Genomic DNA, 18,484 nt, shown 5'->3' with positions numbered 1-18,484 from the left:
GTTCACATGAGTGATTTATAAGCAGTCTCCTTTGTAGGCTGATTGCACTTACCTAGTATTGTACCAATGAACCGAAGTCTGCTACCTATTTAATCCATGACTGAGCCTATGTGATAGTCCCATTTCATGTCCCTACTAAGTATTACACCCAAGCATCTGCATGAGTTTATAAATTCTAGCTGTGGCTCATTGATATTACAGTCATAGGATACTATGGTTTTTCATTTTGTGAAGCAAACAATTTTACATTTATGAACATTTAAATAAGAGAGCAGATTACCATGAGAATAAAAAGGAGAAACCATCTGCTCTGCAACACATTAAAACCTCCAACCTAAACACACTAGGGTGGTGGACACAGAGGGACAAAGGACATGCGCTAAACTTAGATCAAATGATAAAACCCACCCATGCGAATAAAACATAAAACTAAAGCTGCTGTTGAGGCACTGTCACCCAACACTGAACGTAGGGTGCTGGAAAAGTTAAAAGTCCACCGCAGAGCAGTTAAAAGTGAGCAGTCCAGTAAGAGGTGGATATCCATCATTTGTGAGCCACAACGATAGCGAGGTGGGTCCTCGCAATGGAGGAGGTAACCATGCGTTAGCCATGTATGGTCAATGCAGAGCTGGCAGATGACAACTGAGTCCCTGCAAGAGGACTGCATGGAAGACTTCCACACATTCGTAGTTTCCTTAATTACACACAATTTGTTGTGCATAGTGTTATGCCATTCCGTCTCCCAAATCCAAAAAAACCTGCGGCGTAAGACATAACGCAGGTCAGTTTCATAGATGCCCATCTCCAGAAGTGGTTTCCGCATAGCCTGTTTGGTCAGCCTATCCGCAAGTTCATTGCCTGTGATTCCAACATGTCCTGGTGTCCACACAAACCCCACTGAATGACGGGACCATTCCATGGCATAGATGGACTCCTGAATGGACACTACCAATGGATGGCAAGGGTAGCATTGGTCCATAGCTTGTAGTCTGCTCAAGGAGTCAGTACACAGAAGAAATGACTCGCCAGGGCATGAACGAGATATGGCCACCAGCTCTGCAATGAAAACACTGCTGCCATCAGGCAAAGAGTGCTGTTCAATATGTTCTCCATGAACATACGCAAAGCCTACGTGATCATCAGCCATCGAGCCGTCGGTGTAAATCACTGCATGGCCCCGGTACATGTCGAGAATTGAGAAGAAGTGATAGTGGATAGCCTCAGGGTTAATAGAGTCCTTAGGGCCATGGGAAAGGTCCAGAAGAATCTGCGGCCTAGGTGTACACCATGGAGGTGTACGTGAATGAACCTCAAGGAGAGGTGGTAATGAGAAGGACTCCAGTTCAGACAGAAGGGACTGGACACAAACCGCAATCTTAAGCAATGACCTGGTCTGCCGATGCGGGAGATGAACCGCCATGTTTGGGAAAAGGAGACAGTAATTCGGATGGGCAGGAGAACTACAAACATGTGCAATGTAACTGGCAAGCAGTTGTGCACACCTAATCTTCAATGGAGGGACTCCGGCCTCCACCAGGACACTGGTCTCTGGACTTGTTCTAAAAGCTACCATCGCTAGGCAAATGACACAGTGGTGCACTGGGTCAAGTAAACATAACGCTGAGGGCACTGCCAAACCGTAAACCAACCTCCCATAGTCAAGGCAGGATTGAACAAGCGCTCTGTAGAGATGCAGCAGTGTAGAGCAATCTGCACCCCAGTTGGTGTTGCTCAGGCAGTGGAGGGTATTGAGGTGCTCCCCGCACTTCTGCTTAAGTTGACAAAGGTGAGGTAGCTAAGTCAATCGTGCATCAAAAATCAGTCCTAAGAACTGATACGTCCCCACTACAGTGAGTGGATTGTCATTAAGGTAAAGTTGTGGTTCTGGATGAACGGTACAATGCCGACAGAAACGCACGACATGCAACTTCGCGGCTGAAAACTGGAAGCCGTAGGCTAGAGCCCATGACTGTGCCTTGTGAATGGCTCCCTGTAGGCGTCACTCAGCAACACCAGTACTGGAGGAGCAGTATGAAATGCAGAAGTCATCCGCGTACAGAGAAGGTGAGACTGACGGTCCTACAGCTGCCACTAGACCGTTAATAGCCACTAAAAATAGAGACACACTCAATACAGCTTCAAGGGGGGTTTGAAGGAGCAGTTTCACTACAGACTGAGTTTAGGACATAAACACAAACTCCACCCGATAGCCGCGAAGGGCAGGGGTCCGCATTGCCAGGAATCTGGTTTCCTGGAGGGCAATGCAGAAAGCAGGTGTAAAGCTAAACAGTTGCCGTAGCTCAGCCAGGTGGTGGAAAAAACTGTCACAGTTACCCTGGAGGATTACATGATCGTGAGACTGGGAAGGCATGAAACACTCAATGAGGCAGTCTACACCTCAGGGTCACCTGCTGCCACCAGATGAGTACCTGTGGGATCGACATTCATTGTGTTTGAGGGCCTAGCGAGATCTAGGACCTCAGCGGACATCAGAATCTCCAACCCATCCTCAGACACAGAGCTTTTAGGTAGTGGTGGTGTGGGTGCCACTGCAGTGCCTTGATTATTGGGGGTCTTTTTCCTTTTAGGTTTCTCTCGTGTCCGGCTGGGAGGGCTTCACTGATTCAGTCTCAGGGACTGAGGACGACCATGAAGCCCTACGACCAACTACCTGTGGTTGCTTCAGCCACTGGCAGGTGTCAGCTTTGCCACTGGTAGGAACCTGGGAAGGGAGCGACACAAGGGATCCCTTCCTGGCGAGAGGAGATGAAGAAGATTTCTGAAAAGTTGGGACTGATGTCCCCAATGGTTGGGGGGGGGGGGGGGGGTTGCTCCTGAATTAGGTTGTGCAGGAGCAACAGAGGAAAGTGCCCCTCACTATCAAGGGGGCAGGTGGAGTCTGACGGCTCTGAGAGCCAACTGTACACGGTGGAACGGAACATGGTAGAACCATTGTCATAGCGGCGGCTTAGGTAGTCGTCATATGCACAGGATGTAGCCTCTCATATTTTCTCTTAGCCTCAGTGTAGGTTAGTCGGTCCAGGGTCTTGTATTCTGTTATTTTTCTTTCTTTCTGGAGAACCCTGCAGTCTGGCAAGCAAGGCGAATGGTGCTCTCTGCAGCTGACACAGATGGGAGGCAGGGCACAGGGGGTTTTGGGATGAGAAGGACGTCCACAATCCCAACAGGTGTTGCTGGAAGTACAGCGGGAAGACATACAGCCAAACTACCAGCACTTAAAAACACCGCATCCAGGGAGGGATACATAGCTTTATGTCACAGCAGTAGACCATCAGAATGAAGGCTTTCACGACTGGGTGACATGGCTGTTGATATACTTTCCGGGATGTGAGGTCGTGGTCCAAGAACTTTTCTGCTCCTTATGTTTCGTCTAGGATTGCGCTGGACTTCCTCAGAGTTCCTCAGAGGCGCTGCTCCGCTGAGTCTTGCCGACTGCGGAGCGGAGCAGCGCCTCTGAGGAAGTCCAGCGCAGTCCTGGACGAAACGTAAGGAGCAGAAAAGTTCTTGGGCCACGACCTCACAACCCGGAAAGTATATCAACAGCCAGTAGACCATCACCTTGACCTTCTCGGGTAATGTGTCACCCTCAAAGGCCAAGATGAAGGCACTGGTGGCAACCTGATTATCTCTCGGACCCCGGTGGATGCACCGGGCAAAATGGACACCTCGCTACTCTAAATTGGCGCACAGCTCATAGTCAGACTGCAAAAGAAGGTCCCTGTGAAACAGATACCCTGGACCATGTTTAAGCTCTTATGGGGTGTCATGGAAACAGAAACATCCCCCATCTTCTCACAGGCGAGCAGTGCCTGTGACTGGGCAGAGGATGTTGTTTTGTTCAAGACCGACCCTGACCGAATTTTGGGCAAGCCCTCCACCTCCCCAAACTTGTCCTTAGAATACTCCACAGAAAACTGTGGTTTGATTGTTAAGAAAGATTCCCCATCAACTCTTGTACATACGAGGTACTGGATTGAATAAGCTTCACTGCCATCCTTAGCCTGGTGTTCTTCCCACGGTGTGGCCAGGGGGAGGGGGGAACAATTTGGGATCATATTTCTTAACACTGAAGTTAGACCTTGACCGCTTAGAGTCTGCTAGTGTTTGAGCACCAGCAACCGATGATGTACTATACTTCATGGCATGTCATCCACCCTGATGTCACCCACTCCGAACAAGGGACCTCCCCCACAGGCGCCATCCAGCCGCAGCAAAGGCCACCTGGCAGGATGGCCATTGACGGGAGTCCCGATGCCCAGGATGACGGGCATCTACTCCTTGGCATATGTGGGGAGTTAACGGTGCAGGCATCAGCAGAGCTATCCCCGTGTGGTCAGGGGGCTACAACCAACAGGGTACATGGCAGCCCCGATACAACGTATTGACTACCGTTCTGGATATCAGGTACAAGCGAGCTAAGAAGTCCATTATCGTCTCGTCGACAGTGCAGAAAGCGATACTGCACAGAGGATGGAGGAAAACACACCCAGGAGGGTGATCTTGCCCAACAGCTGGAGAATGAGTGGAAGTGCAGATCCACTTCGATGAAGGATGCAAGAGGTCTCAGCGCATGATGAACACTACGCACCGGTAAGGCGCCCTTCCCCAGTTGGTTCGCTCTTCGGGAAAATTTTGAAAAATGGAGGTCAAACCCTACAGGGGACCATCACATAAAGGCCAAAATGTGTGAGACTCCCTTTAGTTTCTTCTTACAACGGGCAGGAACACCATGGGCCTATTCTAACCCCTGGACTTCCATGGGGGCTCAATCCAAGATAACATGTGTCCTCCCTACCAAAAAATCCTCAATCCAGTCACAAATTTTGCTCGATACTCCATATGATTGTACATTAGACATTAAGCGTGGGTGTGGTACTGAGCCAAATACTTTTCAAAAATCAAGTAATACTGCATCTATTTGACTGTCTTAATTTAAAGCTTTCTCTCTGTCATGTGAGATAAGTGGGAGCTGGGTTTTGCAAAATTGACATTTTCGGAATCCATGCTGGTTGGTATGGAGGAGGTCATTCTGATCGAGATTCCTCTATGTTTGAGCTCAGAATACGTTCGAAGATTACACAAAAATCAACGTCAAAGATATTGGATGGTAGTTTTGTAGATCACTTCTACTACCCTTCTTGTCGACGGGTGTTACATGTGCTTTCTTCCAACTACTGACTGTGGCTTTTTGTTTAAGGGATCTACGACAGATTATAGTTAAAAGAAGGCTAACACAGCAACAAATTCAGTATAGAATCTGATTCCATTGGAGCCAAGAGTTTTGTTCAATTTTAACAGTTTCAGATGTTTTTCAACAGCCCTGACATTTATTTCACCCATTTTCTCAGTGGTATGAGGATTAAAATGAGGCAATTCTCCTGTGTTTTCCTTTGTGAAGAGACAGCTGAAATCAGAGTTAAGCATTTCAGGTTTTGCTCTGCTACCCTCAATTTCTGTTTGTCTCATTCACGAGTGTCTGGACCTAGCTTTGGTGCCACTAACAGCCTTTACAAACAAGTCAAATTCTTCGACAATATTCTGCTCCGGTAATCATTGAAGGCTTCAACATTGCTTTACTGGCAGTCAAATGTGTTTCATTCAGCAGCTCTCTTTCTATAGCCATATGCTTTGCTTTATAGCTATTATGCAGTAATCTGTTCCTTTCCAAATCTACTTACAGTGACTGAAAACCACGGAGGGTCCCTTCCATTATGAACTGCTCAACTCGCACATACACTACTGGCCATTAAAATTGCTACACCAAGAAAAAATGCAGATGATAGATGGGTATTCATTGGATGAATATATTATACTAGAACTGACATGTGATTACATTTTCACGCAATTTGACTGCATAGATCCTGAGAAATCAGTACCCAGAACAACCACCTCTGGCCGTAATAACGGCCTCGATACGTCTGGGCATTGAGTCAAACAGAGCTTGGACAGCGTGTACAGGTACACCTGCCCATGCAGCTTCAACACGATACCACAGTTCATCAAAAGTGACTGGTGTATTGTGACGAGCCAGTTGCTCGGCCACCAGTGACCAGAAGTTTTCAATTGGTGAGAGATCTGGAGAATGTGCTGGCCAGGGCAGCAGTCGAGCATTTTCTGTATCCAAAAGGCTCATAAAGGACCTGCAACATGCGACCATGCATAATCCTGCTGAAATGTAGGGTTTCGCAGGGATCGAATGAAGGGTAGAGTCACGGGTCGTAACACATCTGAAATGTAACGTCCACTGTTCAAAGTGCCGTCAATGTGAACAAGAGGTGACCAAGATGTGTAACCAATGGCACCCCATATCATCATGCCGGGTGATACGCCGACAGTATGGCGATGACGAATACACGCTTCCAATGTGCGTTCACCGCGATGTCGCCAAACACGGATGCGACCATCATGATGCTGTAAACAGAACCTGGATTCATCCGAAAAAATGACGTTTTACCATTCGTGCACCCAGGTTCGTTGTTGAGTACACCATTGCAGGCACTCCTGTTTGTGATGCAACATCAAGGGTAACCACGGCCATGGTCTCAGAGCTGATAGTTCATGCTGCTGCAAAAGTCGTCGAACTGTTCGTGCAGATGGTTGTCGTCTTGCAAACGTCCCCATCTGTTGACTCAGGGATCGAGACGTGGCTGCACAATCTGTTACAGCCATGCGGATAAGATGCCTGTCATCTTGACTGCTAGTGATATGAGGCCATTGGGATCCAGCACGGCGTTCCGTATTACCCTCCTGAACCCACTGATTCCATATTCTGCTAAGTCATTGGACCTCGACCGACGCGAGCAGCAATGTCACAATACAATAAACCGCAATCGCAATAGGCTACAATCCGACCTTCATCAAAGTCTGAAACCTGATGGTACGCATTTCTCCTCCTTACACGAGGCATCACAACAACGTTTCACCAGGCAATGCTGCTCAACTGCTGTTTGTGTATGAGAAATCGGTTGGAAACTTTCCTCATGTCAGCATGTTGTAGGTGTCGCCACCGGCGCTAACCTTGTGTGAATGCTCTGAAAAGCTAATCATTTGCATATCACAGCATCTTCTTCTGTCGATTAAATTTTGCGTTTGTAGCACATCATCTTCATGGTGTAGCAATTTTTTTGCATGCTCAACTATTCTCTAAACTTGAGCCACATTTTATCTACTTGATCCTGTCTTGTGCTGAATGTTTTAAGTTCCTTGCAGAGATATGACACTACTTCATTTTTACTCAGTTTACAGAGCACATATATCTTTGTTCCTGTTTTAGTTGTCCTTTGTACTTTGGCAATCATTGTTGCCATATTAAATAGATGAGCAAAAGATCTAGTTGACAAACACATTCTGATATTTGTGGACCAATGAGCTTGGCTTCATGCAGAGGAGTATGTTCTATTCTCACTTTTACAGATGATATATCAAACCAGCAAAAAATGGTTCTGAGCACTATGGGACTTAACATCTGTAGTCATCAGTCCCCTAAAACTTAGAACTACTTAAACCCAACTAACCTAAGGACATCACACACATCCATGCCCGAGGCAGGATTCGAACCTGCGACCGTAGCAGTCGTGCGGTTCCGGACTGCGCGCCTAGAACCGCTAGACCACCGTGGCCGGCTATCAAACCAGCCATTAGATTATAATACAAAATCACGTGTGTGGTACTTTCACTGAGTCCTGTGCATGTGCAGAAATTGAAACTGGTTGAAAAATTAAAATACATTGAACAGATGATGAAAAAGATTTTGTCAGTCAATTTATGAATGGGATTTGACACGAGGTGACAAGTTTTATACATCAGAATAAAATAGGTTTGTGGAACACCTGACCGACAATAACTGAAAAGGTAAGATCAAATTTGACAGATGCTGGAATAAGTCCTTAGCACAGTGACTCATCTAAAGAATTGATCTCCAACAAAAGCTGTTCAAAGAGTCACTTCTGAAGAATTATGGATCAGCTGTTGAATACATCTGAAGTCACTTGCAAATCTTTGAATGCTGAGCACTTGTACATGTCGAAAAGAAAAATGAACACAGTTAGAAAACAAATTCAAAGAACTTATCTTTGTTGGATATTGTGAGGATTATTAAGCATACCATCTAACTGATTCAAATTCACCAAAGACAGTTGTGAAGCATGTGACAGGCAATCCAACAAAAATTTTAAATGCAACTATAGTAACATCACAAAGGATAATGTGACTGGAAGTAATGGTACAGGCATAGGCTGTGCTCATTTTCCTGGCTAAGTCAACCTTATAATCTCTTATAGGTCAACAATGATTGCCAAAGTACAAAGGACAACTAAAACAGGAACAAAGATATATATGCTCTGTAAACTGAGTAAAAATGAAGTAGTGTCATATCTCAAAATCCAATATAAAGATTAAACAGTACATAAACTATCTGATCAAAAGTATCTGAACACCTATTAGTGGACGTTAATATGGAGTGTGTCCACCCTTCAAATTATGATGGTTTCGGCTCTTTTGGGGACACTTTCAATGAGGCAACTGAATGTCTGTGGAGGAGTGGCAGCCAATTATTCCTTAAGAGGAAAAACCAGGGAAGGCAGTGTAGTTGGATGCTGGAGAAGGTGGAAGTTATCATTCAGATTCATCTCAAAGATGTTCCAATTGGGTTCAGGTAGGGTTCTGGACAGGCCTGTCATAAGCCACTGCCTAGCAGTTGTTCCTTTATGATAGGGTGCATTGTCATGGTAATACAATCAATCATAATTTCCGAACTTTTGCTCCTACTATATACATGACACTGTGCTATGAAATATATTCATATCCTTCAGCTTTTCACAGTTCTTAGGCACGATTACAGGATCACACCATAACAATAAAAACACCCTCATACAGAAACACCACCTGTGCAGTACTTTGTTGTTGGCACTGTACATAATGGCAAGTAATTTCTCCAGGCATTTGCCAAACCCAAATCCTTCCATCAGACTGTCGCAGGGTATAGAGTGATTCATCACTCAAAATCATTCATTTCCAGTCATCCTCTGCCCAATGGCATTCTTCTCTATACCACCTCAAGTGTCACTTAGCATTGGCTACAACAATGTGTGGCTCATGAGGAGCTACTTGACCACTGTACCCATGCTTTTTAACTCCCTATGCACAGTCACTGTTCTAGGTGGACTGATGGCACCACTTAGGAAGTCACAAATGATTTTTTCTTCATATTTCATTCGATTTTTACAACCACCTTCTGGAGCACTCAACTGTTTCTGTCCATCAGTACAATGAGGTCTGCCTGATCTTGGTTTAACTGTGGTTGTTCCTTTACACCTCCACTTCAAAATCACTACAGCAACAGTTTACCTGGGTAGCTTATGAAGGGTTGAAATGTGCCTGACGGATTTGTTACTCAGGTGACATATAATACTAAGTCCATGTTCAATGTCACTGAGCTCTCCTGACTGACCCATTTTGTTGTTACTGCTTCTCTACGGACAACACGATGCGCCTCATCTTTTTCTATATTGGAGGGTCCACCTCTTTTTGATATCTAGTGTTCAATTCCACATTACACAATGGTGTTAAGGTACTTATCCATTTAATTACATGTGCAGTTTACAATATCTTCAAATGTTCATGATGATCCTGTCAGATGTATTTTCTGAAGCAAAGATGATGGTGGTATTAGAGGGAAATTGGGTAGTCAACCTGTCAAACCTGTCACTATTACAGGGAAGTGTGGTTGTCTGCAGAAATTAAGATAGAGGAGGCAAAATACTAGAACACATTTTTTATGTAACTGCTCTACTTAGCTTGAAGATGTATCATGTGGAAAGAAAGAAATTTGACAGCAGTTCACAAAATGTTCAAATGACTGACAGCCACCATTAAAAAAAGACTGACAACTAAATGGAAATCATATTTCATCAAGATAGGCTAACTTCCAAAATTTTACAACATTAATCTGAATGCCCTTTTTCGATTCAACAGCCTGAAATTACATTCTTCTTATGATTAAATGTAGGGTCTCCAACATGTTATTCACAAAAAATATTATTTATTCATAAACCAATAATGTTATGGTTTACACTTAAAATTGCAAACCTGAAACAGCAAACATCTAGACGTATTGAGGAATTTCTGTTGCATAACAACACAAGTAATTAGTAAAAAATGTTCCATAAATATTTTTAAAGAAATACTTATTCAATTATGATGACATCTATAACACTTTTGTTTGGTTACAAAATTTCCTGCTTGATCATGTTAATGGAGTTACTGCAATATTTTCAAGTGTTCTTTTACTTAATGTTGAGTAGCATATTTGAAGATGAACATAATGTGTTTTAAGAGTGTAACCCAGAGCCAGCACTTGACTAGATAAATGTGGGAAACCTCTCAATACTACCCTCAAATTGGTCAATAGGACCAACTTTCAACAACCTAGGATTGAACAAAAGTGGTCTTCTTCTCAATAGTTCAACACATTATTGAGCAGCCTTGTTAAGAGGATGGAGACCTCATAACTCTATGATTACATGTTGCATCATGTTATCATCCAGATTGTCTGAAAAAGCACCAATTTCTAGAGAAGACGTCTTTTAGACCTTAAAATTTCATACTTTCTCCCATTTCTCCTCACCAGAGGCATGCGAGTCCATACATGTATAGATGTACATACGAGGTGTGACAAAGTAATGAAACTGATGTGAAAAAAAAAAAAAAAAAAAAAAAAAAAAAAAAATGTTGCTTACCGTTTTTGTAAAGTTTAGTGTTGTCTCTTTCAAAGCAGTTCCCTTCTGATTGCACACACTTTTTCCAGCACTTCTGCCATTGATAGTAACATTTCTGGAAATCATCTTCTCTAATATCCTCCAAGACCCTCGTCACAGGTTTTTGGACATCTTGTGTTGTTTGAAAATGGTGTCCCTTGACTGCCATTTTGACTCTTGGAAATAGAACAAAGTCGCATGGAGCAATATCTGGTGAATAACGTGGCTGTGGTAGTACTGAAATTTGTTGAGGTTAAAAATTGTTGTACTGAAAGAGCAGTATGGGATGGTGGTTCGACAGAAGCGTCCGATCCCATGCGTCGGCCTTGACCTGTGACGCAAGGGTGTTGTCATGCGTGACATCATGACGGCGCGGAGTTTGGTTTGTGAGTGTGACGTGTTTGTAAATGTCGTTGTGTTGTGGTTTGTTGGGCTCTCTGGTGGTATGTTCAGGGTTTTCGTTTGTGTGGTGTAATGGGCTCAGTTTGCTTTTGCTCATTATCCAGAATTGTTCGAGTGTCGGCTGTGTTTGTAATGGAATTCGTTTCAGTGAGAGAACGATTTTGTGTGAAGATTAATTTAGTGTTGTTCGTTGTACATCGTGTGGCAATTTTAATAAAATTAATTGGTTGTTGTTTTTGTTCAGTAATGGATATGACGGATAAAATTAACAGTGCGCACGTCAAGGGAAGTGTTAAGATGCCAATGTGTGGCTGTGTATGTTGATATTGATATTGGGAGATGTTTTTAAGATATATAGGCCAAGGGAAGTGTTTGAACCTAATTTATGGGATCGGGAGCTGCTGTTGAGCTATATAGGTCAATGGAAGTGTCCGATTCCAGATGATATTGTGTTTAGTGGTATTTGGGAAGTTTTGTGATGTCGGTTTTTTCATCTTGTGTGGTTTTGTATGGGGGTAGGTGTCTAAATTTGTTTATATTTAGTTTGCCCCCACCCAAAAACACCCCATTTCCTGCGCTTGTTCTGTTAGTGTCATTAGGCTTTTTGTGGAAAGTGTGTGTGTTTGTTTTTCAATGTATTTTCTTTATAATGTGTATATACCGACTTTATATGTGCCATATTGGAATCGTGGTTTATGTTTGTTTCCGCCATATTTGTGACGTCACGGGTCAAAGCAGACGGGCGGGATCGGATGCTTCCGTATTTACGGGATGGCACATCATCGTGATGCAGAATCCAACTATCAGCAATGTTGGCACGGACACAAAGACTCTTTTACAAAGTCTTTCTAAAATTTCTTTGTAGTAATATTGGTTAACTATTTGTCCAGGAGGCACCCACTATGAACAATTCCCTTGGAATCAAAGGAGCACACAAGCATGCATTTCACTTTTGACTTTGACACTTTGATATGCAAGCTTTTTTTGGTCTGGGTGACCACTTTGAGCACCATTGCGAACTTTGGTATTTTGTCTCTGGATCGTACTGAAAAAGTCAACTTTCATCACCAGTGATAATGTGGCTCAACAATTCAGGATTGATTTCCATTTGCTCTTACAGATCGGCTGCCACATTTCTCCGTGTTTCTCGCTGTTGTGGTGCGAGATTTTTGGGGACCATTTTTGCACAAATCTTTCTCATACCAAGATCTTCAGTTATTATTAGACGAACTCTTTCTCGATTGATGTTCAGTTCTTCTGCAATAAATTTTCATGGAAAATCCTCGAACAGATCGTATGAGTTCACGCACCCTGGTCAAGTTGACATACGTCCGTGAGGATGATGGTCGTCCACTGCGGTCTTCATCTTCAACATTCGTTCTGCTTTCACTAAACATTTTATGTCAATGAATAACTTGAGCTCTTGACATAACCACCTCTCGAAAAGCCTTCAGAAGCTTACCGTAAGTTGTCGTCACATTTTCGCCCAATTTAACACAAAATGAAATGGCATACTGTTGCACAATATTACGCGGTTCCATTTCCGTGACGAGAGACACAAACACGTGTTAACTTATTTCAGCACAGCTCAAGACTGAGCAATAACACACAAAAATGAGACAAACAACAAAAATAATTACAAAATCTACAGGAATTGGACACTTCCCTTGATCTATATAGGTCAACCGCAGCTGACGATACCAAAACATAAATGCCTACAGCAAAAACTATGAAAATTAGAATCAGACATTTCCCTTGACCACAGCTGACAATACCAAAACACCAATACCTACACACAAAACTCTACGAAAATTGTAATCAGCTATTTCCCCTGACCTATATAGGTCAACCATAACCACGGATACGAAAAAACCAACACCTACAACTACGAAAAACAGAACCAAAATTACAACGCCTCAAAAATCCCTCATTTGATATACAATAAAACCGAGAAACATTACAATTCGAGAAAAATAAACCCAAAAAAACCAATTACTTACCACCTACAATTTTGGTGCTGCAAAGTAGGTCGGCCAACCGAAAAACACACACACGCACACACAGGGCACCATCAAACACAACAAAACTACATCTACAAACACAACCAGCTCATAAATTCCGTGCCGTAATGACGTCACACACCACAACACCATTACGTCATGGGTCAAAGTAGACGGGTGGAATCGGACGCTTCTGTTGACTTTGCATACTTTCATTCTCTGATGGCATACTGAATAATATTTTGGGGTCACTCAACACTTGGACAAAAAGTATTCACTGCTCAAAATAAAGTGGTTAGAATAATGTGTGGGGTTCGTAGTCACACATCATGTAGGCATCCTTTTAAAAGACTGGGAATTCTTACAACAGCCTCACAGTACATTTACTCACTAATGAAATTTGTTCTCAACAACATGGACCAGTGTAATAACAACAGTGACACTCATGATTATTATACCAGAAAAAACGAAAGACTTACACTATCCTTTACTCACTCTATCTTTGGCACAGAAAGGGGTAAAATATGCTCATAACGGTTACTGTACTGTGTGACTGATCAATGGAACACGCAACCAACCAACTAACTAACTCTACAACATCGCAAGACTGTGTTTCTCCAAGTCTGCTATAACAGCTCTTCCATGTAAAACTGCGTGCAGAGTTGTACATAAAGTAAGGGAAACGCAACCAATCCCCTATAGCTGAAAAATTTGTGGTGTATAGACACGCACAATAGAAAACACTATTCATATTGGCTTTCGAACTACTACTCTTTCTCTAGTAGAAATACACACACCACCCGACAGACACCTAAATGAAAACGCCCATGGGCACAACAAGAGTAAGTATGCAAGAATTTGCCCCATCCATTAGCTCTGACCCATGACAAGAGTGTTGTGGTGTGTGACATCATGACGGCGCGAAGTTTAGCTTGTGAGTGTGGGGGTGGTTTAGTTGTTGATACTGTTGGGTGGGGGGGTGTTGGTTTGTGAATTAGTTGTGGAGGATCAATTTTTTTTATTTTTTTATGGGTATTTTAATTTGGGGTAAGGGGGAAGGTGGGTTGGGTCTTTCATTTGGTTGTGTATTTTTTGTTGGTTTGTGGTTTGAGTGTGTGTGTGGGGGGGGGGGGGGGGAGGGGGGGGGCTGGATGTGTGCCTGTGTGTGATTGTGGTGGCAGACCTAGGTTGCATCACCAGAACTTTGTTGTGGTAAGTTTTTATTTTTCTTGTTCTTAGTGTATTTGTTGTGTGTTGGGGTTGAGGGAAGTGTTCCATTACAATGTGTGGTTGCGGTTGTGGCTGTGGGTGTCCCAGCATCGGGAGATGCTGATGAGCTATATAGGTCAAGGGAAGTGTCCGATTCCAGAGGATATTGTGTTTAGTGAAATTTGGGGAGTTTTGTGTTGTCAGTTTTTTTTTTTGTCGTTTTGGGTGGTTTGGTATGGGGGTGTGTGTCTAAATTTGTTTATATTTACTTTGTCCCCACCCAAGAAACCCCAATTTCCCACACTTGTCCTGTTAGTGTCATTAGGTTTTTTGTGAAACGTGTGTGTGTGTGTTGGTTTTTTGATGTATTTTCGTGTTTGTTATCATGTTTACGTAATGACGTCATAGGCGCCATATTGGAGTCATGGTGTATAGTCGATTCCGCCATATTTGTGACGTCATGGTAGAATCGGAGGCTTCTGTATTTCCCAAATCCAAATCATATATCAATTTCTAAAGCTAAAAATATTTCTGTTGGCTCAGCAATGCTAGATGTGGAGTTTCGTAGTCTTTCAGACGCTGCTAGAAATGCCTGAGAATTATTTAATGAAAGAAAGTTCTAAAGCCCCAGAATACACCTCTTGGGGTCTAGTGTAGCAGGGGATACAACCCATCGGCTTTGGACAATGACGTCACAAGTCGCCAGATAGCAGTTTACCATTTTCGCTTTTGCTGTTATGTTTCAGTTTCGTTTTTTTACTGATTGCTTAATAAAGTGGATCTGTTTATTCTATCTCGTGAGATATTTTTTTTTTAAAAAAAAGCCAAAAAACACTTATCAGCCACTGAAGGGAGCTACAACACTAAGAAGAATCGCTTCTCGATTGGCGACTTGTGACGTCAATGTCCAAAGCCGACGGGTTGTATCCCCTGCTACACTAGTCCCACCTCTTGTGTAGAGAAACAAGATGCAGTCACCACAAATCCAGAGAAAAGTATGGACGTAACCAGTAGAAACTGAGGAAGAACTAGCTGGGAGGGTCCTAGCTACCTGTTTCGCTGCACATCAAATTGGTGAAATTTTATGTTTTGGTATAATGCAACCACTGAGATTAGTGGTTGCCACTTTGAACAGTTGCTAAGGGGTTCAGTTGTTGCTATAAGGTTTAAGATATTAATGTTATCAAAATCCAAATATTTATTTCTGATCATTAGATCCTTATCTGAAAGGACGCAGTTTAGTAACCTCTAGTAGCAATAGGTCCTCTAGTTTTGACCCAAAGCTTTGGGAAACCTTGTACACGAAAGAAAGATTACCATCAATTTTGTGCCAGACAGCAAAAATTGTAGTACTATAGTGAAACATTCTTTGAGTGAAAAATTGGATGCAGCACTCCAAAATTAACTGAAGTGTACTAACACAGATAGACCACGAACTGCAAGATCTACCAATTTACATTATATTAAAGAGAGCTACATGCATAAAAATACCAATGGCAAGACAGATGTAAACAATAAAAAATGTTGTAAATAGAAGTTTATTTTTTTACCAGCAGAAATATTGTATTTGCACTTTTTTACAAATCAAGCACAGATCATTATAATATACCAATAATAAATATAATATAACCATTACACAGGATCAAATTTTGTAACCATATCTCCACAGAAGATTTTTGTAACCATATCTGCACAGAAGCAACTAACATTAATACTACCCTGGACTAGTAATTAGTCTTCATACACATTGTGTATAATACAATTTTGTAACCAAATTTGCACAGAAGCAACTAACATTAATACTACCCTAGACTAGTAATTAGTCTTCATAAACGTTGTGTTTAATATAATATGTGAAAAATTTTTAAAGTCCACAAGAAAAGAGAATTACTCAAAAGTTTCGAAAAGACAAACTTCATAATCCCTACAATGTGCATTGCAAATAAATACACAAATGTTGATATATAACCAGTGGAGACTAATATGTGTTGTGTGTCATTAACGCTGGCTTTTTTGGGAGGAATCTGCGACACTGCGCGTTTAGTCACATGGAGCAGGGAGCACACGAGTCTGAACATGCTTTTCCCACTTCTTAAATACCAATAACTTAAAATAATTGTCACAAATACGTCACTGAAAAGATGACGCTCAACATTCGATATGCGACTTAGGTCGTATTTCATTCCACAACTCCAACAGAACTCTAACTATTCCTATGAAAATACGACAGCTAACAGGAGTGCAACACTGCATAAAAATAATTACACATACATACATGCGAAGGCACATGTCTAAATTACTGTTGTAACGAAAATCTTAGAGGTACATACCGGAAATTAACATTCACTGTACTAAGCAATTCTTGAAGTTCAAGTAGAAATTTATTGTCCTTCCCTTCTTCTCCATGGTCACCTCTGAGTCCATTTCCTAAGGTGTCAAACACTTGGCCAACGCTAGAACGGAGAACTTTAACTGAATTTAAAGCTGTGTACAATGGTTCAATGAGGCGATCTAGCTCTTGAACATTACTCTGAGCCATAATAGGCACCATCTTCCTTTCTTCTTGTGAACGCAGTTAATGTTTGTTTGTAAACACGGCAAAGTTATATTATACATCAGCCATTGTCCATAGATATAATTTATTTTCATTTATTTATTTTTTTTTTAATTGGCATATAGCATACAAACTTTCTAGCCATGACAAATAAATATATTGCCCTACATAACAAGGTAACATTTTAATCTTCGTGGATGTTGTGTCGTTTGAAAGATAATTCAATATTCAATATTTTAACAACATGCTGTCCCGTCATCGTCAATTGTGTGTAATATTATGTTAATAATTATCACTTTCGGTTTTGTGATTATTACAACTCAATGAAATTAATTTTTCATGTCATTCGCAAGCCGCTTGTATTGTTTGATAGGCGTTATCAATCGTAAATTTCGAATATGCTGCTCCACATATTTTCTTGGTCCTGTTTTGCAGTTGTTCTTCTGCTTCTTTATATTTGCAGTTTCGTTTGCACAATCACCTACAGTGCAACACCTGGCAAACAGGAAAATTGATAGAACTATTATCAAACGTTACCTGAAGAGCAATATCGTCAACTGTACAAACAAATTTATAAACGCATTTCGATATTTGATTCAGTTTATTAATACAAAAGTTTATTATGTGTTATGAGGCTGACCAGGTCCCACCAAAATTCGAGTTCAACAGATTTCAACGTCCAGAACTCCAAGCATGTCAAGCCATTGTTCCAGATTTATTAAATATTATAAAATCCAAACGTGTACAACCTTAAAAACATCATGATCTCTATGTTAAATATCTGTATGTGATTGTCATGTGTGATGAATGAGATGTGTAGGCCTAATTATGCTTATCACATTAATTCAGTTACAAGATTAGTTTATTGCATTGTCAAAAGAACCACTGAAAATATAGATTTGATAAAACCATGATTATAGAAGTGAGCTGCAATAGTCTCATGTTAGAAGGTGTACCCTTGCATTGTGGTCATATCATCGTTTTATCTTGGTTTGCTCTTCAGTTTAGAGCCATTGCACCCACACACCACATTCAAATAGCAAGATGAGTGTTGGAGTGCTGGGCAGAAGCAGTTGTTTTCACGAACTGTGAGTGTTGGAAGAATGGAATTCTTTCCCCGTTCCATTGGAGGTGCCCATTTTTAGCAGGAATTCTGAAAAATTCAACAAACTGAGATTTTTGCTCATTGGCATTCTTACTAATTTCGGTTTCTGACCAACTCTACATAAAAAATTAATCTTGTGGTCATCTAAAGACAAGCAAAGTGTGTATCGCATTGTCAGTGATGAAAACAGGTAAACAATGTACTTATAGAGCCCATTATATCTACAAGCTCGTTGCACTTGAGAAGATAAATAAACCTGTCACGTATTATGAAGATTTGTAACACATACAGAAGAACAAGAACGTTGGGTGGCTACCCATGTGTGAAAACATTCACTATTCAAGCACTGATACTGTGCCCTCCTTTCATACTTGCAGTCCAGTCAGTACCTTTTATGGAACTTTTGTTCCATGTGTGCAAATATGAGTATGCTATTTGC

At 41.8% G+C, this 18,484-nt stretch overlaps 1 protein-coding gene across 1 annotated transcript in view; it reads right to left on the bottom strand.

Moving 5' to 3' along the window:
• LOC124783185 (mediator of RNA polymerase II transcription subunit 27) overlaps window positions 1–16,999 on the bottom strand; it is a 56,927-nt gene extending 39,928 nt beyond the window's left edge. Inside the window, exon 1 of the mRNA XM_047254002.1 lies at window positions 16,717–16,999. Within this exon, the coding sequence (XP_047109958.1) occupies window positions 16,717–16,937 (221 nt within the window). The 5' untranslated portion in view covers window positions 16,938–16,999. The remainder of the gene's footprint in view (window positions 1–16,716) is intronic.
• Between the last annotated feature and the right edge of the window lie 1,485 nt (window positions 17,000–18,484).

This window comes from Schistocerca piceifrons, chromosome 1 (genome assembly GCF_021461385.2).
Source record: "Schistocerca piceifrons isolate TAMUIC-IGC-003096 chromosome 1, iqSchPice1.1, whole genome shotgun sequence".
NCBI classification, from domain to species: domain Eukaryota; kingdom Metazoa; phylum Arthropoda; class Insecta; order Orthoptera; family Acrididae; genus Schistocerca; species Schistocerca piceifrons.
This window is presented reverse-complemented; position numbering and strand designations above follow the sequence as displayed.